This window comes from Manis javanica, chromosome 4, assembly GCF_040802235.1.
Source record: "Manis javanica isolate MJ-LG chromosome 4, MJ_LKY, whole genome shotgun sequence".
NCBI classification, from domain to species: Eukaryota; Metazoa; Chordata; class Mammalia; order Pholidota; family Manidae; genus Manis; species Manis javanica.
Genome location: NC_133159.1, coordinates 167,141,079 through 167,166,979, shown reverse-complemented (window position 1 = coordinate 167,166,979; position 25,901 = coordinate 167,141,079). Strand labels below are relative to the sequence as shown.

The following is a 25,901-nucleotide window of genomic DNA, read 5'->3' as shown; positions in this document are numbered from 1 at the left end:
GGGAGACTCGATAATATGGGTGAATGTAGTAACCACATTGTTTTTCATGTGAAACCTTCATAAGTGTATTATCAATAATACCTTAATTAAAAAATTGTAAAAAAAAAAAAAGAACACCTGTGTAAGCTGATTTCAAGGTCCCTATTCTTTCAACAAAAATTGTTGAACATCTTCCATGCTCAGCAATACAAATATAAAAAATAAAGAAATGGATGGTCTCTGGTCAAGAGTAATTCAGTCTGATGAAGATCCTTTCACAGATAAGTAACAACATATTGAATGCTAACCTTCCAACTAATTCTTAAAAGATGCAAACAAGATTATTTCAAAATAACTTTAGGCATTAAAGCTCTATATTTAACAGTGAGTTATAATCAAATTAAGTTCTATCAAACTGAAATTAAAATGTCAAGCTTCTTACAGTGGCCTACAGGCTTTCTGACTTTATCCCTATCACTTTTTCTATATTTGGATGGAGCACCATGTATGGTCCTGCCATCCTGGCTCTCCTGCTGAAAATCCAACAAGCTGAACTCAGTCCCACCTCAGGCCTTTGCATTTGTCTCTTCAAGAATGCTCTTCCTCAAGATCTTTACAGGACTTCCTCTTACTTCATTTAGATCTCAGCACATGTCAGCTATTCAGAGAGCCCTTCCCTGACCACTATTTAAAATAACCACCTCCCCTCAGTGAACTATCATTTTCAATCTCCTTATGCTGCTTTATTTCTCGTTATAGTCATCATTAACTGATCGTCGGTCATTTACTCGTTATCTGCCTACCATATTAGGATAAAAACTCATGAAAATAGTAATGTCTTATGGCAGCTGTATCCCTAGCAACTAAAACAGTACCTGGAACACAGAGTCCTTGATACACATGTTATTTGTTATATGAATGACATGTTATGAGTGATGAGAAATATTCCTTTGTTACAAATTACACAGCTTCTTATACTCAACTGCCTTCCATTAAATCTAGCATGTCAAGGCTACTCCTAGGACAGGGGTTAATTTGAGGCTTCAGGAAGTCATTATACCCACTTTTCTGGACAGAAAGTCTACAGCTTTTTTTCTAAAGGGTCCCTAAATCACAAAAACATCTAAGGAGCGGTGATTCACAACATTGGCTACACCATGGAATTTCCTGGAGAATTTTCGAAATACAGATGTCTGGGCCCCACTCCAGAGATTATGTTTTACCTCATCTGGGGTACACACTTGGCATCAGGGTATTTTTTCTTAAGCTACCAGGTTTGAGCCCCAGCTAAAGCTGAGAAGCCTGCAACTTGGAAGAAACAGATGTTAAAACATTATCAGATTTCTCAAGGCCACTGAACATGGGAGAAAATAAAATATGTAAACTAAAAATTCTGAAGAATAAGCATTTCTACCTCTGGCAAACATTAATATACAACTACCTGAATAACTATACCATAAAAACATTTTAAAACAAAGATAAATTATCTCTACCTCCACTTAAATATTTATCTGACATTGGGATTTTAGAGCTTACCCCCAGAAGACAAATCACAACATTTTTAATTTAAAATTCATATTTTTCATTAAAAAGTTCACTTTTAATAATTTACTAGATTAGAAAACCTAAACATATCGAGAATGACTTTTGAAGACTAATCAAGGACTATTACAACTATGAAGCCCTTTGTAGTTTTAATGCCAAAAACTTCTTTGAAGTAATGTATTTATACCAGTCAGTGCCCTCATTTAGCTTCTACTGTTATACAGGATGACAAACAGTAGATTTAGGTGATACTGACAACACACACAAAGGAGAAAGATGGAAGGGGAATTTCAGAGATTTATGTAGATCATGCCAAGGTTTTGAAAAGAGCAGGTGTCAGAATGATACAGGTGGTAGGTTTGTTTTGTTTTGTTTGAAAGTCCTACAAGCAAACATGTAATAAGCCAATTCATTGCTACCAACCCAGACTATCACATGGTACACCCTTACCCAAGTAGCCCCTCTAAAAAAAGTAATTGCCAGGATTAAGAGAGCAAAGCAGCAAAATGCTAAATATTTGCAAAATAAATAAATCCAGAGACTCTGAAGTCCACAGTGTCAAATAGTCTTAAGTGTTTGGCTATTTAGAATCACTGAGAATTCATTCCACCTACCCCTCTCTTCCTATGTCTTGACTACTGAATGTATGGAGAAATCTGCTGACACTGAAGCACCAGATCACAAGCCCACCTACAGAACAACAGAAACTTAAAGGAACAACTTTTAAATCTAGCAGGTCTTTGGGGAAGGAAGCTGGACAGCTGGTATGACCAAGAAGTCATACTGCAGTGATACTTTATTCAAAACATTATTAAGTTCTCTTGTCAAGTTAAGTGAAATAAATTTAATGAGAAAGTGGGAACAAAGAGACAAAATGCATAAACTCATCAACCCGTTTTAGTTGAAGAGACTAGGGAAAGACTAGACTTGAAATGCATAGGAAAAAGAAAACTCAGTGTTGGAAAATTCCTCTTTAAAATCTCCCTTCTACACAGATGGGCACAGGAGCAGATTTAGCTTGCTGTGTCATTTTACTCTAAATAAAAGAGTGTCCTCTTATGAGTAACCTTCTCTTTTACCAGGAGCCTATGGATAAATGTTCTGGGATTAACTAGTAAACAGATAAATGAAGCCATAGATACACATTCCCAAAATGTGGGCTGGAAATGAAAACACAGCAGCACAAGATGTGAATTCTATTGGCTGTTCACAAAGTGTTTTCATGTACATGAGTCTCATACAATAGGAATAGAACACTGGCATAGAGAAGAATGAAATGAACACTAAAAGAAAGGGCTGCCTGGAGAAAATAGGAGTTGAAGACCTCATGAAACATCAAGAGACTAGGTCATTTTATTCAGTAGTAGGTTAACCCAAAAAGCTTACAACCAACTCATTCCCTTTAATTTAGTGACATGAGAATAAACAAGAGAATTATCAGTGGGAAGATGACACAGAAGCTAAGAAAATCTGATCCAAACAGAATTGCAAGGTGGGGGAAAACCTAGCCCCAAAGAGTTAATTGCCTACGTCAGGGAAGGAAGGTAAGAGAGCAAAAAGAGTTAAACAGTACAACAGACTATTTCATGACCAACCTGATGGCTTGATATTATACAAAGGACTCTCCCCTCCGCTCTAGACACTGCTTCAGTAGTCTGTTATTCTTGCAGCTAGGTAATACTGAACTCAACTATATCCCTCTAAATCAAATGCAGCATTTTGAAATCAGTCCCACTTCCCTTCCCTCTTAACTTCTGAAGTAGAGGCTAATATACCCACCTGGATAAAAGGGTATCTAGTGTTAAGGGAAAAAGACGAAAAGGTGTAAAAGTGATGAGAAAGAGAAGAGCTGAAAGATAAGAGGGAAGAGACGGAAGAACAAAGCAGCAGCTTTGTGTACCTCAACTGAGGAGGGTTAACTGGCATATGTATCTATGTGTTTCAATCTATGTAATTGAAAATGGGGGCAGGGCCTAATTGATTCTGATTTGTCCCTTATGGGGATATTCCTCCTCCTGATTGTCCTTACATAATTTCTACTTTAAAGGTACAGTTCGATTCATCAATGTCCATATTCATTGCAAAGCCTTTAAACACTACTAGAATACAGTTCAAATACATTCTTTTCTTAGGGCCAGTGATGGGATAGGGGAAGGACCAAACAGAGCAGAAGTACCCATACAATACAGTTTATAAGATGCCTCAAGATTTAATCTCAATTTTAGTTTCTTCATAAAGGACATTTCTGGCTTTGGTATAAAGTTGACATTAGTGCCCTTTCCCCTCCAAAGAGAGATAAAGATGATACAGTGGTTCTCATCAGGGGTGACTTCTATCTCCCAGGACATGTGGCAATGTCTAGAGACATATCTTGTTGTCACAACTAGGGGGAGGGCACTGCGGGTACTTGGTGGTTAGGGATGCAGAGATGCTGTGAACCATCTTATGATACATAAGGCAGTGCCCAACCCCCACTACTACCCCCAAACCTATCTGGTCAAAATGCCAATAACTGCTCATTCTGGGAAACCCCACCTAAACAAATTCACTTCTGCAAAGCTACATAAACATGGAAGAGAAGAGAAACAGTCCATAAAATTCCTCCCATCTGTAAGAAACCTATTTACAGAGGTAGTCTAAAAACAACAATCCTGTCTTATGGAAGCTATTACTCAATTGACAAATGAGAATGTCACAAATGTTAGGAAAAAAGCTTGTAAATGTCAGAAAAATCTATAGAGGTCTGTTCTCCTAAGTAGTATTTTTTAATGCAGATAAAGTATCAATGAGAACCTATTAAATGCATTTTTCTAAGTAAATAATAAAATTCAAGCTTGAAGTTAAGCTGGCACACTCATATATCACACTAAAATAAGGTGATACAACTCTTTCAGAAAGCAATCTGGCAGCAAAAATAACCATAAAAATGATATCCTTTGACCTGAGAACCTAATTTAAAAGGATATGATGTACCACAGTACTCACTGCATAATGTTAAAATGATGAAAAACTGACAATGTCCAACAATGGATATACATTAAAAATCTAAATTTCATTACTCTTATTTATGTGCCAGTCACTGGGACAGTATATAAACACCTTACATATACTGTGTCTCCTCTATCCTAACAAAAACCCTGTAAGGTATTCTACATAGCACATTACACAAGGAACTAAGGTGCATACATCAGAGTAAACAAGAAAATTATCAGTGGGAAGATGACAGAGAAGCTAAGAAAATCTGATGCAAACAGAACTGCAAGGTGGGGGAAAACCCAACCCCAAGAGTTAATTGCCTAGGTTAGGGAAGGAAGGTAAGAAAGCAAAAAGAGTTTAACAGTGCAACAGACTATTTCATGACCAATCTTGCTAGCTCTCTAGAACAGAGAGCTAGCAAATTATAGAGAGGGCCTAGATTCAAATCCAGGTGGATCAGACTCTAAAGCTCCACTCACTGTACTACACTGAATGAAATGAGTAATTGAGACAATAATTTGATGGATTATGCATCTAGTAAAAATAAAACTATGTATATTTGATACATATAGAACACATACTTTTCAAATACCCATGAAAGTTTTAACAACTGACCATGTCCTGGGTCACAAAGACACAGCTCAAAATCCAAAAATCACTAAGGAACAGCCCACATTATTTGAACAAAATGCAACAAGACTATAAATCAACAGATTTTTAGAAGGGTAAAAAAAATAAACTGGAAAACGTAACACATCTTTCTAAATAATTACAATGAAGAGAAACCAGAAGTGCTCTCCTATTTAGAAATGAACAATGAAGATATGACACACCAAACTCTTAGAATTTGGCCAAAGAACTCAGAAAAAGTGCTACAGACTTAAACATTTATTTAAGAAAGTAAGACAGATTGATAATAAATGAGCTAAATGTATAATGTGAATAAGCTTTGAAAAAAAAAGTCCAAGAAGAATAAAGCAAAATCAATGAAATAACAACTGCAAACAAATGTTAGTAATAAAATCAGAAGTTATTTCTTTAGAAAAACATTGATAAAGCAGAAAGCTTTGTATCCAAAAAGAAAAAAAAAAATTCAAGAGTAGATATAAGTAAAGCAATACAAATAATAGATCCATGGGGAGATTTCAAGAGATCACCAGGCAGAATCTCATGCCAATAAATTTGAACATCTAAGCAAAATGAGTGATAAACCACGAAAATACATGGCAAAAATTGAATTTTATCAAATATACTAAGGGAGAGACTAAAAACCTTAAACCAGTAGAACTTTAAAATAAAGCAAAGACCCACTCATAAAAGTAAAGTGGCAACTATGTAGTTCAAACCATTTTAATAATCAAGTTCTATCAAAATATCAATACATAATCCTTGTTTACTATTTCCGAACAGAAAAAGATAGGAAAACTTACCAAATCAATCTCTGAGCCTGCCATAAGTACAGACAGTCTAAAGGTAAGACTATAGGCCATCAAAGCTATGAACAATGGGAGAAGGAAAGCAGCTCTCCCTCAAAAAAACATTTAACAAATCCCATTTGATATATGTTACAGGAATAATCCAGATCATCCAAATAATCCAATTCTGATAATGTTTGGCCTAAGAACTCCCCACTGTAATGTAAACTGAAGGGAGAGCAGAGATGTTTGTCCATTTTTTCTTGTCTATCTCCACTGCTTTGAAGAGCTCCTGGCAAATAATATGCATTCAATAATTACTTGCTAAATAAATTCAAGGGTCAATCAACATCAGGAAATCATTTAAATGCTCTAAGGGGAAAAAAATTACTACTTTCACAGAGACTGAAAAAAGCATTTATAATATTCAATACTCATTTGCAACAAAATTCCTTATTGAATTAAAAATTTAAAGAACTGTGCCTGCCCTTTCACAAAGGACAATTACTACAAACCCACAGCACAAATCACATTCAATGGCAAAATGCAATTTCCCTAAATAAAATGAGGACTCAGATAAGCAAGTCCCCTACCTCTGGTATTATTCAGCTATGTACTAGAGGGTTCCAGTCTTGTGCCATCAGACAAGACTAACAACTGAGAAGGAGAAAACAAAATGTCACCATCTGTCACTAGGTGACTACCCACCTAGCAAAATCAAATATAAATAATTGAAAGAATTGCTAAGAGTAGGAAAATTCAGTAAGGCAGCCAAACAAATCAACATAAAAATCAAGTTTTTCAACATACAAGAAATTATCTCATTCTTAATAGCACTCAAATCTGTAAAATACACAGAAATAAACAGAAAATGTACAAGGTCTAGAGAAAGTATAAATTTTACTCTAGACATGAAGGACCTCAAAAGAAAAAGATACCAAAACTTGGGAAGACCTAATGCTCTCAAGATGTCTTTATCTTACCTTGAGCAGTCACAAATCAATCCCAATCCAAATCCCAACATAATTTAAACGAAGCTGATAAATGATTCTAAAATTCATAGCAAAAAAGATAATGAGCAAGAATAGTACTCTAAAAAAATATATAAATGAAACTTTAAGTAAAAGGAGAGCATATCAGATATTTAAAGCTATAGCAAATAATATACATAATAATATATAGTTCTATTGTATGTAAAATACATTGTTATCACTGAAAACTTTAGTAATTCAGTGTGATGTGGATGCAGAAATTGACATGGGATCAATGAAACAAGGTTACACTTTACCATTCATGTATATGGACTTAGTGTACAATAAAAGTAGCATTCCTAATCATAGAAAAAGCATAGCCTACTCAGTATATTGTTAGGGACAACTGGTTTTCCATGAGGTTAATTAAGGGGAGAAGGGTGATACAAGTTAAAATTTTACCTCAAATCATACACAAAAAAAAATCGATGGTAGGCAGAACAGGTGAAGGGAGTCAAAAGGTACAAACTTTATAAAATAAATCACCTCAGTAAAATAATACTTTTAAAAAATTTAAAACTTTAAGAACACAGTCACTCTCCTCTTAGGAAACTCTTCTCCAACAAAAGGCATTTTCACTCCAAGTAATTTCATTACATTGCTTTTCTTCCCCTAGTATTTGACATCTCTTTTTGATTCTCCTAGTTGTATCAATATTAAGCCTATTTTCTAAGGTCAAAATCCAATCACATCACCAAGTTTCCTAATGTGTATGTTAGATTTTACAATACGTTAGATTTGCTGGGAGTCAAGAGCTCCAGTACAAACTGGACTCTTACCCTAATCTTCAGCACCGTCACTTGACCTCTCTGTCCCTCGGTTTTTCATCTGTAAATGATAAATTTGTGCTTATCTCCATAGTGAGCACTCTATTTCATCAATCTTACATCTGGACTTCTCCCACTTCCTGTCTCTCATATACAGCTAGGCTACCTGCTTTTAAACTCTCACCCTGCTCCAAACCATCCTACACCTCCAATCCATCCAGCACACATCACTATCAAAGACTTTTATGAACACTTTAAGTCATGCCATTCCACGTTACTGATTCTCCATTACTCTTAGGATAAAATCCAAATGCACTAGGCTGACATTCAAAAACAATGTGACCCCACCTTACCCTTCCAACTTCATCTTCCACTTCCTTGAGGCTTTTATCTCTAGCAGATAATCTCCTCCCTGTTACCCAACACAACATCCTTATCTGAGCTCCCTATTTCCTCTTGGAAACCTAAATGTCATCCTTAATCCAAACTGAAGTTCAACCTCTTCTCAGGCCTTTGGATCAATTTAGCCCCTAGTAATCACTTCTTCCTCCTAAATTTCAGCACTTAATCCCTGTACCATGTGTCTGGTACTCAGTATACACTGCCTAATTCTAATGCTTCACTTTCTACTTGAACACTGGGGAGATATAATCAGTCAAATATATTATCCCTTGAAGACAGGAACCAAGTTCTCAATTCTTCCTAAGCGTTTTCATCATTCCTTATTTTACTGTCAGAGAAATGTTTCCTTGCCCTTCGGAAGCAAGGTTATCCTGATGATAGATGATCCTGAAAGGCAAGTCTCCAATTACCTTGAAATCTTTTCATTTATGATCATTTGGTCAGAGAATTCCAGATCTCCTTTTCCGAAATTGCCACAGGGACACTTTTGACTGTCCTCATGACACATCTTAGTTTCTACTCAATTTATCAGCTCTAGTTACTCCACTGATCACTGCTGAAAGACTACCTATTAAAGGAATATGAACTGCTGCTCTTTGAAGGCTAGCCTGCTGAGAAACATTCAAGAACAACAGGGTATATACCTCACCCTTCCGAGTAAGTTTCTCAGCCAGTTTTAATGTTTATGGATGAAATTAAGGAAATTTACCTCATCTGTTAATTCCATTACACTATTTACAGTAAACCATGGAAATAACAAATAATCGAACACTGCTTTGAACATTAATGGATATAACCTTATAAAATTCAAAACTAATCCACATCATCTTGAATGTACACTTGAAAACATCAAAATTACCTCACATCTCTCAAGTCTTGGGTCTGAGACCTCCTTGCTATCACTAAGAACAAAATAAAAGTATTCTCAGTTGGGAGGACAATCACTGCACCAAGCAAACACAAAATTAGCCTTTCCACTTAAATGTCTAAGTCAAATTACTTTTGTGAATGCCTGTATGGATATGCATAAGAGGTCAATTTCAAATACTGCTGGGTCGAAGCAAAGTGAGTCTTAAGTAAGTCTCACTCACTCTGTTTTCATCTTACAAAGATTAGCCTGTCTTCCTGCCTTGTGAATAAAGATCTTGCAAAATTCACAATGCAAAGGGTGTGCCCAAAGAATACTTGCTGGAAAAATCTGCTGGGGAAGTGCCAGTTTACAAAGAAAAACATTTTCCCCCAGTTGGAAATCTAGAGAAAACAGTGGTTGCAGCAACTCAGCTGAAAACTCTCAAGATCTGAAAAAATATTTTTTTAGAAAAATCCCAGATCTTTTTGTTCTCAGAGCAAAATTCTATGCAAGACAAGTAAATGAGTCCATGAAAGATATAACTATGTTAACTTCTTTTACCTAAAAAACAGTAACTAAAATTCTGCCTTTGATATTTCGCAGTGTCAAAAGGCAACCAGTCCCTCATTTGTTCTATACAAATGAACTTCACAGCCTGTAATGGTTCTTAATTGTTTCTGGTAAAGAATCAAGAGAAAAATTTGTTTTGCTTTGTTTTGTTTTTAGAAGAAATAAAATTCTTATTACTGTTTTGCTTATTTTGGGAGGAGGAATAGACAGATGATTGTTTTTCATTAGGGATATATATTTGCAAAGCATAAACAATACCAACAACCTTATGAAGCAAAAAGGATACCCATTTGGTAAAAGCCTTTGTCTTAACTCTCTCACTACACCCCACCATTAAGGTCCATTGTACCCTGATTTCATGTTTCTTCACTGCTGCAAATAAGTACAATAAAAAAATAAAACAACAGTTACTACAGGCACACACACCGGGACCAGGTTGCCTCAAAAGAAGAAAAACAAGTGAGCAGAATGCTGTAAGCTCTGCCAGTGATTCCCTGATGGTACACAGAGGGTCACCTGGCCACTCAACCTAGCATACCTCAGTAAAATGGACGGTATGCCTAACAGCGATCAAAGCCATTCCCATCCCAATCTGGGTCTCATCACTCCAAAACAATAAGCAAAATTCTTCAGAAAGGTATAATCCTGATGCTATCAGTAAGGAACTTTATGCCTAGGAACACTACAAGATAAAACTAAAATTAACAATTCTCAATGGTAGTCCAGAATGCTTGCTTTCTACTATATTGCTACCTCTTCAGTGCTAATCCCACAAATGCTAAAAAAAATAACAACCTCTAGTTTATCCTTCAGGTTTTCTGATGATTATCAAATCAATAAAAATATCTAGTGATAATCGTAAGTCTCACAGACATTTACATGAGTGGGTAGAAAACCAATCAGGATATTCTTCAATTGCCATGTCATGTCTTTGAAGTTCTTATGGTAACTACATTTACCAGGAGACACTTCTTGAGGAAAATACTTTAATAAACATTAAGTACATGCTTACAATTTATACATCTGGCTCTAAGCACAAGAGAAGAGAAAAGGACAAAGACCATACAATACTTTCATAAAATATTTCTTTTTCTATCAACTGGGGAAGAGGATTTTTCAAAGTAAGTTAAAATATAAATGGCCTCTTTAGAATGTCAATAATGTTTATTTTACGCACACCATGGGAAAAAAATTATGGAGGTCACTTCTCTGGATCATTTATTATAGCAGAGGAAAACCATGTAATCTCATCATCCCTGACGGTCAATGTCAAGCTCATCAATGTACTGTACAGTCAGAAAGGAGTCCAAAGAGCTATATGCCTTCAGGTTGTTCCATTTGTCTAAACAGAATCATCATCTGCTCCCCTCAAATCAGTTCCCAGGGAAAAGTAGTAGAAAGAACAATGAAAAAGAAGTAGCTTTTATCTTCACCATGACTCCAAGCAAATATTTAACGTATCTATAGTCCTGGATCTCAGCTGTAAAGTGGCGATATCATCTTTATCATGACCGTTTACCAAATGTAACCACCTAATATAAAGTGTAACTGATATATATATTAACTCCCTTGCTTCCTTGTCTTTTTAAAAATCACTTTAGCCACTGCTTCCTAAAATGCTTTGGTCTGCCCTAGCAAAATTCCGCACCCCAACCCATTCAACCTGTATTCCACAACACAGGTACTTCAGGCTACGGGGTAGCCTGGTTAAAACGTGGTTAAGATACAGACCATGATACTTTTCCTCAAAATGTATTTCCAAATTACTTAGTTAACATAAAATCTCTAGAACATAGAGTTAAATGCCATCTTTGACATTTTGTTTGGTAGATCTCTTTCATTAACCAAGTCTAAAAGGGCAGTTTGATTCTGTTTCCACTAATATAGCTAGTTTTTATGCCTAGGCTATAAATAGCCTGAGATTATCTTGACTTTTTTACGAAGCTAACTGTGTGTATTAAGCAAGTTACTTAAAACTTTTTGTTCCTCAGTCTGAGTCTGTAAAACTAAAATATATTGTATCTACCTCATTGTACTCTGAGGATTAAATAAATTAATGAGTGTAAAGCATTGCCTACTTCAAAGTATGCAACTTATGTAAGCTATTATTTTTTTTCCCCATCAACATGTCTCAACCCTATTGTCTGATTAGGCAAAACTGGTTAAAAATGTTGTCACCTACTAAACCGAATCAGTTCAGTCAAAACCCTCCTGGGGCCCCATCATCTCCCAGGTTTCAGACTAATTTAGTCCCAAAGGTGGTAAACTCTGTCTCCTTCAGTTTCTGTCTCCCCAGGATGCATCTCTCAGGTACCAGAAGAACAGATAGGAAACAGGTGTTAAAGGGTAAGCAAGGAAATGGTCACTACACATACATGATACCATTCAATTCCCTGGATCATGTCCTTTAATCTATTAGGCAAAAGTAAAACAACTTAGAGGAAAATGATTTAAAACAGAATATAACCCCTCTTCCTGGTCGCCATTTCTCCATCTCCACCTTCCCTCCAAAACTAATTTTCTCCACAAATCCTCTTACCTGTGTTCTGAATATAATCTATACAATGTATATGCTTGCTACAATGCTACTAAATAGGTTGCCAGAGCAACCCACAACACTTGCAATTTAACCATGTTTTATTATATTGTTTGAGGAATCAATTACTTTTATCAGATTGAAACTGATTTCAAAGTACTCTTGTTTACCACTGATGCAAAAACCTTTCTTCATAATTATATCAGTATAAAATCATTCAGTTTAAAGTTGCCATAAAGTTTTAATTAGTTGGGAATCAAAACTAGTTAAAATTTACTTTTTGTGTTTATTATATACTGAGACACTTCCTAAATTTATAAAAACTCAATGCTCTCTTTACAATGAATACATAGCATAATTTCCCCAGATACACAGTGGGAAATAGGAAAAAGACTGGTAGGCATGAATTTCTGCCTAGCTTGCAAAATAATCTAGTCCTTTTTGGTCTTTGTTTAGGGAGAGAGTAGAGAAACTAAAGTACTATAAATTTGGAATCAAATGTGGCCCCAGTCTTTTCCTTTTACCATGCCCATGAAATCTAAATAGGGTGCTCTGCAAATGATGCTGAAACCTCTGGGTATACCCAACAGACAAAAATGTTTAAATGAAAATTAGTGAGTACCCACCACACTCACCAACCCCCTCCATCTCAGCATGTACATCCAATCTAGTTACTCCTGCCAAAAACCTGGGAATCACCCATAATTAACCTCTCTGCCCTCTTTAACACCACTCATCACATCTCATCTATCACAATCATCTCCTCAGCTCCAATATCCAAATATCTCACTCTTTCCCACCAAAGGCTGAGTAGCCATTCTCTTGTATCTGGCTTACCAAAACAGCTTAACTGGTGTCCCAAAGTTCATATTCATTCCATTCTTCACAAAATAATGAGAGTCTTTAAAAAATCCAATAATACATAAACCCTGTCTGTCGCTTGACAGTGAAATTATAAACCTGAGTGAGATAACTTTCAAGGCCACCTGTATGATCTGGCCTCTAGCTACCTTGCCGGCGTCATTTCTCACCAGTCTCCTTACACTTTGCTCTGTTCTTCGAAGGATCAGGCACCTCCCATTGCCAAGGCCTTAGCATATTCTGTTTTCTAGTCTGTAATGCACTCACCCCTTCCCCACCACCAATTAATACTCATCATTCAGGTCTCAGCTTACATGTTTTCTTCAGGATACTTGCTATGTCATCCCCACCCATCTTAGTTCCTGATATGAATCCTCCTAGCACTCCTGAACTTTTGTTTCTATGGCACCCACCACTGTAAATATATCACTAACTGTGGTTATCTGCTTAAATATTTAATCTCTCTTTCTAACCTCTACTGCCATGAGAGGAGGGCAAAGACCACTCTCTTACCACTATATATCCCTACCACCTAGCACTTCGGCCCACACTAGGCATTCAACACATCTGATAAATGAACTAATCCATTCCAAAGTCTCCAATGTAAAGCTTTGCTGCCTTTCTGTACAGGTCAATTCCCTCTCTTTACAGAAAACTACTGGAAGCCCATTTCCTGATTTTTGACAGTTGCTGGAATTTATAAGGAATACAGAAACCTTTATTTTCAAGACACTAGTTAAGAGCCTGGACATGCATGAGATATTAGAGTTATTCTGCAAAATCTCTTCTTAGTTACCCAAGTCTGAAAATGCAATCATCTCTGATGATCCCTCTTTCATTGCCCCATACAACCATTGTTATTAAGTTCCATTAAATCTACTTCTGCATCATCTCTGGAACTTTCTCTTTTCCTTTTTACACTACATTTACCACCCTTACCTATATTACTAGTTCTCAAAAATATCCTCCCCTCTAGGCACCAAAGCCCCACTCCTTTTAATCTCTGTCCTCTGTGTATGCCATGTCTCTATCTGTGCTGACCTAGCTAGCAAGTAGGCCACAACCAAAACAAAACTTCCTATCAAAATTCTAGCCACTCTTCAAGGCTCATTTCTAATATCCTTTCTTTCCAATTCCATCAATCAGTTGTGATCTCTTCCTATTTCATTTGTATCACCTAGCATTTACCTTTTAGTACTATGTGCCAGGGACTAGTATTCTTCTTTTCCATGTCTCCCCATCAAAATTATAAACTTCTTGAGGATAGAGAATCCATTTACTCACCTCTGGTACCTCTTGTACTTACACATTTGATCATTCAATAAGTATTATATGACCACTTGAACACTATCACAAAAGAGTACTTCCACTCAATTCGAGAGAATGAAAATACCAGACACAAAGCAAAAGAAAATATCAGTAGCAACTAGATCTGCAGCAAATGGGTAACCCCGAATTCCTGTCCTAACTTCCTTCAGAATCGCCCAAGAAGCAGCAAGAATGATTCTCACTACCTACATATCTGGGAGCAGAGGAATACAGAAGTTCCTATTTCTGCCACTGGATGTCATATGCAGGCTAGCAGAAAAACAAGGGGCATTAAAGCAAAGGTGTTCAGCAAATGAAAGTTTACTCAGCTCTGAAGTAACTTCCGTTAAGAACACAATGGAGTTTTTCCCACATATGTATCCCATACACTAAGAAATACAATAATCACTTCACTGGACTAGGGGGAGAAAAAACCCCAAAAAACTAAGGCGTTAAAGGAATTAAAGCTCTAAGTCACAAGGTCAATAAAGCTATTTTGTTTCAAGTTACAAAGCCGGCTCTATATTTCCAAAAGCCAACAGGAAAATATAAACCTAATGAACAACACAAATTAGAGCATCCAGGCAATAAAAGCAGACTTGAAGCTTAGGGACTTTAAAGGACTTCTGCCTCAGCTTCCCCAAATGCAAAAAAATGGTGCTGAAAACAGCTCCAAAGATGTGTAGTTATAATTCAAAGTAGCCTGAGCTCTAGAGATCATATAGTTCAATTCCCATGTTTGTATTACAAAAGTGGCTACATGACTGATTACTCCTATAGCTAGTTCGTAGCAAAGAAGGGTGACATTTTAGGTCTCATGGCTATTATTTCTTACTTCATCACTCCCTGTAAGGATAAGGAATAGGAAAATAAGGACAAATCAAGTTAACTGCCACCACTGGCAACATCATGTACATGCTTAATAAATTCAACGGACTACAACACAAAGCATTCCAGAATACCTAAAAAGCAAACCGTACAAGCACACTAGTAAGTCATTATACCTTGAAATTTTCATTAGCAACTCCAAGAGAGTGAAATCCTCAGAAGTAAAGTCAATGCAATCAAGACAATGCAAACTCTAAATAATTTTCCTAGTGTCACTAAACTGAGCATCTAGTTTATTTTTATCCAACCCTGATCTGGAGCAGATTTCAGAAAGCTATCAAGCTAATAAAGCATAGGTTAGCATAAAACAAGCCAGAAACAAAAATATGAAAAACAAAACCAGGGAAAACTAAAACAAGGCCAAACATGAAGCTTAGAAAAAGGTACTACACAATATGACCTACAAGCCGGCTCTAAACTTCCAAAAGCCAATAGGAAAATAGAAACCTAATGAACAACAAAAATTAGAGCATCCAGGCAATAAAAGCAGACTTGAAACTTAGGAAAAATAATTACTCTTGGTTGCACAGCACTCTCGCTGAAGTTCTAAGAAGATATTGTGTAATATAAAGATATATTTAACATACCTAAGACAACATATATTTCAATAGGCACAATGAAATGTTTTAGACTGACCATCAAGATAAGCATATACAGTTAAGGAAGGAAAAAAAAATACTTTTTTTTTTTTTTTAAGGGAAGCAAGGTCTACATAATATGCAGGTACTCACAACACTTCTGATCTAAGAAAACATTTAAGGAAGTATTTGAAAAAAATTATTTTCCTAACAGCAAGTGGTTGCCAGAAGTTTATAAGCACAGGGGCCCAGAAAATGAAAACCCACTTTAGCAAAATGAGGTATGGGTCCAGGAATTCACAACAAACTCTTAGAGGGTAGAGAGTATAAAAAAAAGAAAAGCTAAAGAGAGAGCACACACAGGCACACGCACATGCCCTCACTCAATAGTTCTGTTACGCACATACTAGAGAGCTAAGCTTTTATTTTTATGTCTACAGTTAAGAAACGTTAAGGTATTTACTGAAACACAGAGCTTGCATGCTCTTCTTTCAATCAAGGAGATGATGTTTAAATTCCTGCTCCTTTCCAGTTATTTTACTGAACAATTATATAGCTGAAACCCAATATAGTGCAGAATTTTTTAATTGTTTACATCTATACAAAAACAGGAAGATATATAAAACATTTAAGGAAGATTTTCCAAGAGCTTAAAATAAAAGTTTGAACGTAAAATCAGATAACTAAAAAAAAACTTTAAGAAAAAGGAACTTCTCTAACATGTCTCATCAAATGAGAGTTTACTGTGAAGTATAACACAATGACAAACACATAATTTACCAAAAATCCAAGAACATGTAAAAATCAATCATTCTGCTACTCCTAACATGTGCCTAGGCCTTACAATGGATCATTGCTTTTCCTCTTACAGGTAGGAAAGAAAAAAACACACACACAAATGAATTCTTAGTGAAGGTTTATCATTTTTCACAGAACCATCCACTCATAATTTAAGCAACATGATTTAAAAACAGTTTATTTCAACAGTTTTCACTATTAAATACTTTCATCACAGCTGCCTAGACTAAACCTAGGCAGAAGTACTTCAGCAAAGGAGTGCAATATTAAACAGGCTACTGGAAGGGGGAAAAGTTGAAACTCCCCAGCTGGGTCAAGCTCCTGAAGAGTTAACTTTCTAGGACTTAAAAAATTATAAATAAGGTAATAAGATTTGGGAGGAACTATTTAATCATGAAGAAAAGACTTCTGGATGCCGAAAAATTTCCCCTCCTGTTTTTTTCTTTCTTTAATCAAAGTAATGCTTCCATTCTCTCTGCTGCCAACTGCTGAAAACCTTTAAAATACTAAGAAGGTCAACAAATAAATATCTGGCCTATCTGGTGACCTTGCTCAATAAGAACTTTAAAGTATTTATGCTTTATTGGTGCTTTTAATTTAAATTCAATTATATCATAATATGCAAAACTATTTATTTGACAGTACTTTTAGCCCAAATTTTCCTTAATTCAGTATGTTCTGATGCATGGAAATTCGAATTTTAAAAGCATCATTTAGTTGACTTGTTAAGAAGATTCAACTGATCCCCAGAAGTTTCCTAAAGTGATGTTAGCTGTCCTTATATTTTATACCCTTACAATCAACAAACCTTTATGTGAGAATGCCCAGAACTAAACAGTGACTGAATGAAGTTGTCTCAAATTACTAGATTATCCCACCAAATAAGGAAAGTTCTCTCTTAGGTATTTTGATTTCACTGGATTGAAACAGTTACCCACTGTATTAACTTAGAAATGTTTATAATGCAATGTATCCTAAAAACAGTAACTTACAAACAAACGCTGGGGAGAATGCTGAGAAAGGAGAAACCTCCTACACTGCTGGTGGGAAGTAAGTTAGTTCAACCATTGTGGAAAGCAATATGGAGGATCTTCAAAACACTAAAAATAAAAATACCATTTGACCCAGGAATTCCACTCTCAGGAATTTACCCAAAGAAAACAAGATCACAGATTCAGAGAGACATATGCACCCCTATGTTTATTGCAGCGCTATTTACAATAGCCAAGATATGGAAGCAACCTAAGTGTCCATCAGTAGATGAATGGATAAAGAAGATGTGGTACATGTACACAATGGAATACTATTCAGCCATAAGAAACAAACAAATCCTACCATTTGCAACAAAATGGATGGAGCTAGAGAGTATCATGCTCAGTGAAATAAGTCAGGCAGAGAAAGACAAATACCAAATGACTTCACTCATTTATGGAGTATAACAAATGAAGCAAATTGAAGGAACAAAATAGCAACAGACTCACAGACTCCAAGAAGGGACTAGTAGTTACCAAAGGGGAGGGGTGGGGGAAGGCAGGTGGGGAGGGAGGGAGAAGGGGATTGTGGGGTATCATGATTGGTGCACATGGTGTGTGGGGTCATGGGTAAGACAGTGTAGCTCAGAGAAGACAAATAGGGGCTCTGTGGCATCTTACTACACTGATGGACAGTGACTGCAACGGGGTATGGGGGAGACTCGATAATAAGGGTGAATGTAATAACCACATTGTTTTTCTTGTGAAACCTTCATAAGAGTGTATATCAATGATACCTTAATAAAAAAAATAAAAACAAAACAGTAACTTACAGATTGTTTTCTTCTCAAATACACAAAATAATACATGAAACTTAAAATGCTCCAACTACACTATTTGTTATGTGAAATTACTCTTAAACACAAAATACTCAGTATTAACCAAGATTTTTTAAAGCAGTGGTTTATGCAGCAGTCAGTGAGGATAATGCCACAAATATTGACAAGCTAATTTGTTACTAATCCATTTAAGGAAAAAACATATTACAGCAATAGAAAACATGTATATACAGAAGTATACTCCAGTGCCATAAACTAACTAATGGTGATGAAACTAGGGCTACAAAGAAGTGATTCAGCAAAATTATCCATGCCTTTCCCCTCAAATTGAAACATAAACCAAATTTCACAGTGTCATCCATGTGGCAATATAAAAATCAACAAAAAAGGAAATTTATTTCTGCTTAAAATCATAGCTGTCTGAATGAAATCTCCAGTGAAAATCTTAAGTCAACTTTTTACTACAGCCAAGGAACAATTATTCCAACATAGCCACCTATTTCAGCCTTCTTCAATAATCCAACCTTTATAATATCCCTACCCAAAGAGGAAATGAAAGAGGACCTACTTAGTCAACTCTTCTGCCCCTCTTGTTCAACTACTCATGTTTCCCTCTCTCCTAAGTCTAATACTTAGAAGTGGATAAAGGAAGACTGATTCTTTGTTATGGAGATATACTGTAGTCCCTTGTTTATCTGTAAGGAGCTGAATGCAGGATTAGGAGCAAAGAACATGAGCACCTCTGTCTCCACCATGCCAATATGAAGTGCCACGGAAAGCTTGGCATAATTCTCCTCAAACAGATTTGGAAAACCACTAAAAATTTATCCCAAATATGTCAATACATTTAACTTAGCTGAGAGAAAATAAAATCCAAATCTGATAGATGGGCTCTATTAGGAAGAGAATCAAGTTGTGTTTGGGGGCAACCTATTAAAATACTCTGAAGCATTTTCTGATTATTGGTCCTTAAAACATAAGGGTATTGACAAGTGTTCAAATTGAAGACTGGGAATACTCTCTGCTGAAAGCTCAATTAAAAGCAACTATAAATTTCAGCCAAGTTAACTGGGTCAACTAAATTTTTGTCCCCACTTATTAGAAACAAAAGCTGAAGACAAGCCATAGAAACTTACAAAAAACATCCTACATGCAGCTTCAGAATGTATCTAATTATTCTTTTGAAATAAGTATACAGCTTTACCAATAGGATGTCTTGTAGTTTTTACTTAGTAAGATTTCAAAAGGAAATTAGCAGCTATTAGCCTACAGAAGCACAACACTATACCAGAAATATCTTCCATTTTTTCACTAGCAGGTATATTTGCACCCACCTGCATAAAAAACAACAACAAATGGAACCTAAGCACCTATATAAAGAACCCCTTTCTCCCTGCGATGGGAATTCACTAAGTTTTTCTCCCTTATCCCAACATTTCTCAAGAACGAAATTCTGCATGGGTTTTACTCACAGGGGTACATGGCGCTGCTCAGGATCAGCTCTGGTCAATTCTTCCTCTTCAATATCAGACTCTCCGCCTGAACTACTATCAGTGACGTCTGAATCGAAGGCTTGCTCACTGCCCCTCAAGTTGGCTATACCACTAGCTGTAAATCTCTCTAATTCTTCTGAAATTGAATCACTTTTCAGTAAGTTGCTCAGTCCCTCTGAAGTGGTGGTCTCACTGGCAGCTTTTCTCAACGCAGCTTCAGCCTTTCGAGTCAGCATCAACTGGCTCCGGGGCCTCAAGGATTCCAAGTTTGGCAGTTTGTTCAAAGTTTTCTCTAAAAATCCACCCAGCTGATGCTGTATATGCCTCTCCACCTGCTTGGCCTGCACAACCTGTAAACGCTTCTGTAACCTGCGGGCACGGCTCTCAATATCAGCCTGTCGCCGCAGTAAAGCTGTTATCCTTGTGTTGGAATCTAAAGCACTGAAAAGAATGGAAGACAGGGGAGACTTTTTACCCTCTAAATTGACACCCCCCAAGTTAGAACTGGAGTCTGTGCCAGGTGATAACGATAACCTACTGCTTCCTTGAAGTGCCGGCTGTTCAATGGAATTTACAGAAGATTTGTTTGCAGTGCTATTATTGCTAAATATAGTTGTGTGTTCTACATCAAGGCTTCTATGTGGAAGAGTGCAATTGGTCATACCTCCCTTCAAGTCCCCACATTCAGATGCCACCACTTCACCACCTTGAAGAGAAGATGAAATGAGAGCTCGTTTTCCCCCATTGAGGGAACTGGAATTGTCATGATCAGTATGTGTTGAACTTTTAGTCAATTTCTTAGCCAACCCATTTACAGGTGCTTGTGGCAGAGCTGTCTGACCACTTGTATTCATGGTTCTGAGATTTTCTAAGGAAAACTCCAAAACTGGCTGTCTCCCCAACAGCTCAGCTCGGAGTTCATAGGACTGAGATAACAGAGGGTGAGATTTAAGGACTGTCTGCTTGCTGAAGACACCTTGCAATTTCAATGACTCCTTTGACGGAACAGACGTTACATCGGAGCAGAGATAAGATGCCACCAGTGGCTGCAACTTCCCCAAGTCTTCCTTGGTAGGATTATTTCGGAAGTCTAGACTGGGATCCTCTGCAGCAATGGCTTTTCTTTTGGTTCCGTTGGCAGCAATAAGGATGTTGGCGTTGCCGTTATTTTCAGCACTGCCAGGGGACAAAGTGGAGGATGGGGGAGCCAGTTTGAACCGGATATGGTGTGCTTCAGCGGCTGCGTCAGTGAGAGCGGGCGCCATCGCAGCCATTCAGCACAGAGAGACAGGAAGTCCAGCCTCTCCTGGTGCCAAGGCCAGCTCCACAGCCCCTTACTGCCTCCCCAGAGAACAGACTACAAGAGAAAGAAGAAAAGCAAGTTAGAAATACAAGCAAATTAGAAAACAACACACATGTTTTTAATACAAACACTACTTAAGGCTCCAAACTCTGCCCCCAGAAGAAAAACACTCAAAACCATTCTGCAGACTCAAATATCCTTCATGGAGGAGGAATGTGAGGTGGGGTGGGACAATCCCTGCACAAGAGAAAGAACTCCACCCCATTTTTCTGCCACTTGTTACCACAGATTAAAGGTAGCAACAACATCATCTTACTACAATGATGGACAGTGACTTCAATGGGGTATGGAGGGAGACTTGATAATAAGGCTCAATGTAGTAACCACAGTTTTTCATGTGAAACCTTTTAAGAGTGTATATCAATACCTTAATAAAAAATAAATTTAAAAATATTCAGTTAAAAAAAAAAGTAGCCACAACATAAGTTCCTTTCTGACAGAATCACAAATTGTTAAAGCTAAAGCATCCGCATTTAAAAGAAAAATCCCTTTAAAACATCCTGAAATTAGTGGATTTAAAGCAAATGTATCAAACTAAACATCTAGCAATTAAACAGAAAAGAATCAATACAGAACTCTCCATCCCTACCAAAAAGTATGTATGCCAAATGTCATAGGTCTGTGCATTTTTCTGGCCAGAGAATCCAGTGTTCATTCACTTCTCATTTCCCTGCATGAGATCACACTACAAGACTAACTCACCCATAGTCACACCTGTAATACCAGTTTGCTTCACCAATTTTCTTTTCTTTCACTGTTCTCAGTACAGCCCACCTCTCAAATTAATTGCCCAATGTGTCTCTTTCCCTTTACCCCAAAACTTCTTGAAATAGTATAAATAACTGCCTCTGTACTCTTCCATAATCTGGCTCCTATGCCTGCCTACTCCTCTGGAAAAGGTTACCAGTAATTTCATTATCAAATCTAATGGCCAAGTCTCAGTCCCTATTCTGTCTGACTTCACTAAAGCAGCATTAGGTAGTACTGACTATTCTTGAAATTCTCCTTTCTTGATGTCCTTGACACCAAGATCCCTTCTTCCCTCTTCTCTTTCAACCTACTTTCTTGGCAACAACTAGTCTGGTGAGGCCTCCTAATACTCAGAAACAGTTACTGAGCTTTAGTAGTCAACTGTCCCACGTCTATGTTCCTCAAGCTCCCTGAAATCCAAAATTTACTTCTTCGAACACACTCCTCATCCTGTTTTATTATCTCAGGTAATGGCATTGCTTTCATTAGTAACCCAAGCTAAAACCCTCTTCTTCATCCTTGCCTCTTCTCTATCCCCTTTGATTTATTTGGTCTGAAAGCAAAAGGAAATAAATCTATGTGAAGAACCAAGCCAGCTATCCTTCATATGCAGTCTATGGACTTCTTGGGAGCTCAGAGATCATTTCAGGGTTCCACAAAATAAAACCTCTTTTCACAGTAATACTGAAACACTATTTGCCTTTTTTCACCACACTGACATTTGCAATGAGTATGCAAAAACAAGGCTAAGCAAAACTACAGGCACTTGGGCACAAGTCAAGGCAGAGGCACCTAACAGTCACGGATCATATTCTCTATTCACTTAAAGAAAAAGTCAGTTCCACTTATTGTCCTAATGAAATTATGAAAATTACTGATTTTATTGTAATTTTATTACATTTTTTAATATTCTGTGTGATAAAAGGAAAAGTATGCATAAAGCACTTTAGCTTCTTTAAGAAGTCTGAGAAAAAGCACTTGTGCAACCGAGCTGCAAGCTGAACTAGCTTTTTTCATGGAACACTATTTTTACTTGGTGAAAGGACTGAAAACCTAAAGTTATTCAGACATTTTTCTGAAAATGTTCACAAAGTGAACCTGTCACTGCAAGGTTATTCAGATAGTTACTTTTTCATAATATGTAATGGGTTTTGTCATTTATAAATGGATTAGTAAATAATTAATTTTTAAATTTCTCAGTTTCTAATACATCAACTATTGATAATAATCTATATTTTTGTGGTTCTTCACATTTTCTAAGAGTGAAAAGGAGCCTTGAAACCAAAAGGTTTGTGTTCACCAAACTAAAGCAACCTACTCCCCCTTCACACACCAAAAAGACTAACTTCCAATCTGATCAAACACTCTTATCTTTAGATCAATACCAACATAGAATGGTAGATCCTATAGGACTACACTAAGATTTTTACAGTATGACAACTCAAATTATTAATATCAAAATACTTAAGTGAATGACTCAGAAAAAAATATCCATACAAACACCATACACTTGGGTCAAATTTGTTCGTTGTACTATGTAAGTTTCTCATTCTAAAATTACATTTTAATGGACATTCCATGGAATAAGTAGACTGGGTCTTACAGAGTTTTATCCTTATGGACTTCCTAGCATATAGCATTCTGGGTAACACAAACTGTTCTGTGTCCACTTTTTCTATTTCTGATTTTAAATTTAATAGTAATTCCTAATACAGTATATAAACAGTTGTGTTACAGACCAACTGACAGATGAATCAATGAGTTATTTGTTCAAAACACACTGAGTTGGTTTTATAATACACAAAGCGTTTTCTCCCATAAACAAAAATGACATCAGATCTTTCCAATCAATTCAATCGCCTCTCTCTTTTGAATTGATTTCAATATATAGTTGATAGTAGCAATGCAACAAGGCGCATTATCAGTGCCAGATGATTAAATACAACAGGTGACAAGAGTATTTGTAGCCTACTACCCAAGAACACTACAGTATGTCAGCAATGTCAGGAAACAGCCTCTCTCTGGGGACCCAAACAGAGACACAGATGTTACACAGCTTACACAAAACTTAAAATTTACTCAGGAAAAACAGGCTCACCAAGCACACACAGAGAGTGTACAATTAGCATCACACCACAGAAGGTACTTAAGCAGTGCGCATTCCAAAGTCATTTTAGAATTACTCAATTCTTTAAAGTTCACAACATAAAGAAAAATCTGCTGGCACAAATCCCACCTCTTTCAAGAAGCCTTGTCTGACCCTCTGAAAGTACATCTGTGAGCTTGACAGCAATCCCATACATCTCAAAAGAAAAAATTTACTTTGTTTACACATTCTCCTTGGTCTCAGTATCCCCACAATTCACTGCAAATAGTAGTTACTAAAAGAGTCATCTAAATAAAGTAGGGAGGGGGAAAAGGAGAGAAGGGGGAAAAGTGACTTGTTCAGGAGGAATTCATTCCTAACTCTTTATCTTTCTATACGAAAACAATACTGCTCAAAAAAAAAAAAAAAGACTGAAATCTACATCCTGTCCTTTTAATGACTTGAAATGCTATGCTAAAATTCAGTATCACCCCCAAAGGCACTCACAGATAAGGGGAGCAGGTCTGGGTCCACATCCTGGGCTCTACCCTCAGGTTAAATTATTTAGTTTCTTCTGTTCCCTCAATTTTCTCAACTGCAAACAACAGAGCCTACCTCACAAGGCTGCTGTGATTATATGTATCACTTTCAATTACTTAGCCCAGTGCCTGGCACATGCACCCATTATTTGCATTATTATAACCTATAGACAAAAAGCAAATAAAAAAAGGAATAGTTTTTGATATGACTTCTTAACACAAGGAAAAATATAAAGCAAATAATTCTCAACAATGTATTTAAGGACCCAAGCACATACCAAAAAAAAAAAGAGAGGACATGGCATATATCTAGTTAGCACTCAATATTAGTCACAACTGCTATAAACCACCAAAGCTTAGAACTTTTTAATACATGTCTACAGTTACTTTTAGTATTTTATGATGCTCATAATAAAAAGAATGCAAATCAAATGTCCAAAAATTCAGTTTAAATTATGAAACAGCCATACAATAGAATACTATGCAACCATAAATAACAACAAAGCACATTAGTATATACTGCTGTGATAAGGTGCTTGTTTCACTGTTAAACAGGAAAAAAAAAGTGTTATGAAACAAAACATGTACTATGATCTTATTCTTTTTAGAATTTTAAAAAGTAGGTGGAAGACTTGTCATTTGTTTTCTGGCTTATGTAATGTCTTCACCATAAACATGTTATTACTTGTAAAATTAAAGGAAGCAAAAAAAAAATAATGCATATTCTTTAAAGAGCTGAGAAATCTGAGCAAGGCAAAAATGTCTCAGCAAATTTCTTAAATTTAACTTACTGAAGTAAACTGCTGGTTCCCTTCCCACTTGAATCCCAAAAGCTTCACTCTTCCCAACAATTTAAGGCAGAGAAAGATTGTCAGTTTTACCAAACAGCACAATAGCTAAATCACCCTTCTCCAAATGCATTAAAAGCTGTAATTAATTTACATATTAATCCTCATAACAACCTGGACAGTAGTAGGTTTTGGGCTGGGATTTTAATTTGTAATTTACTGGTGGGGATAGATAATAAAGTTATATTGTACATTCAGATAAAGAAGCCTAAAATAGCCCGATTTTTAATTCACCTAATAAACCACAATTGGACAAACACAGATGGAGCAAATGTACCTGCTGTCACAGACACAGATTAAGATTCTGCAGTAAACTTAAAGAGACAAAGGAGAGGGGCTATCTAATCAAGGTCCTTTAACTCTATAAAAGGTTGGGCTAGGCATTAATGGAATCTCCAGTTTCAAGAGAGCATTTTGGAGACTGAAGATGTCAGACGGGTTCAGCAGGCAAACACATGTGGGAAAAACTTTCCTAATGGAGATTCACAATGCACTTGACACTGAATAC

General features: G+C 36.5%; 1 protein-coding gene across 7 annotated transcripts in view; it reads right to left on the bottom strand.

Moving 5' to 3' along the window:
• KANSL1 (KAT8 regulatory NSL complex subunit 1) overlaps positions 1-25,901 on the bottom strand; it is a 189,201-nt gene that overhangs the window by 127,481 nt on the left and 35,819 nt on the right. For all 7 annotated transcript variants that reach the window (XM_073235719.1, XM_073235722.1, XM_036997123.2 and 4 more), the window contains one exon: positions 19,787-21,164. In XM_073235719.1, the coding sequence (XP_073091820.1) occupies positions 19,787-21,081 (1,295 nt within the window). In that variant the 5' untranslated portion in view covers positions 21,082-21,164. The remainder of the gene's footprint in view (positions 1-19,786; positions 21,165-25,901) is intronic.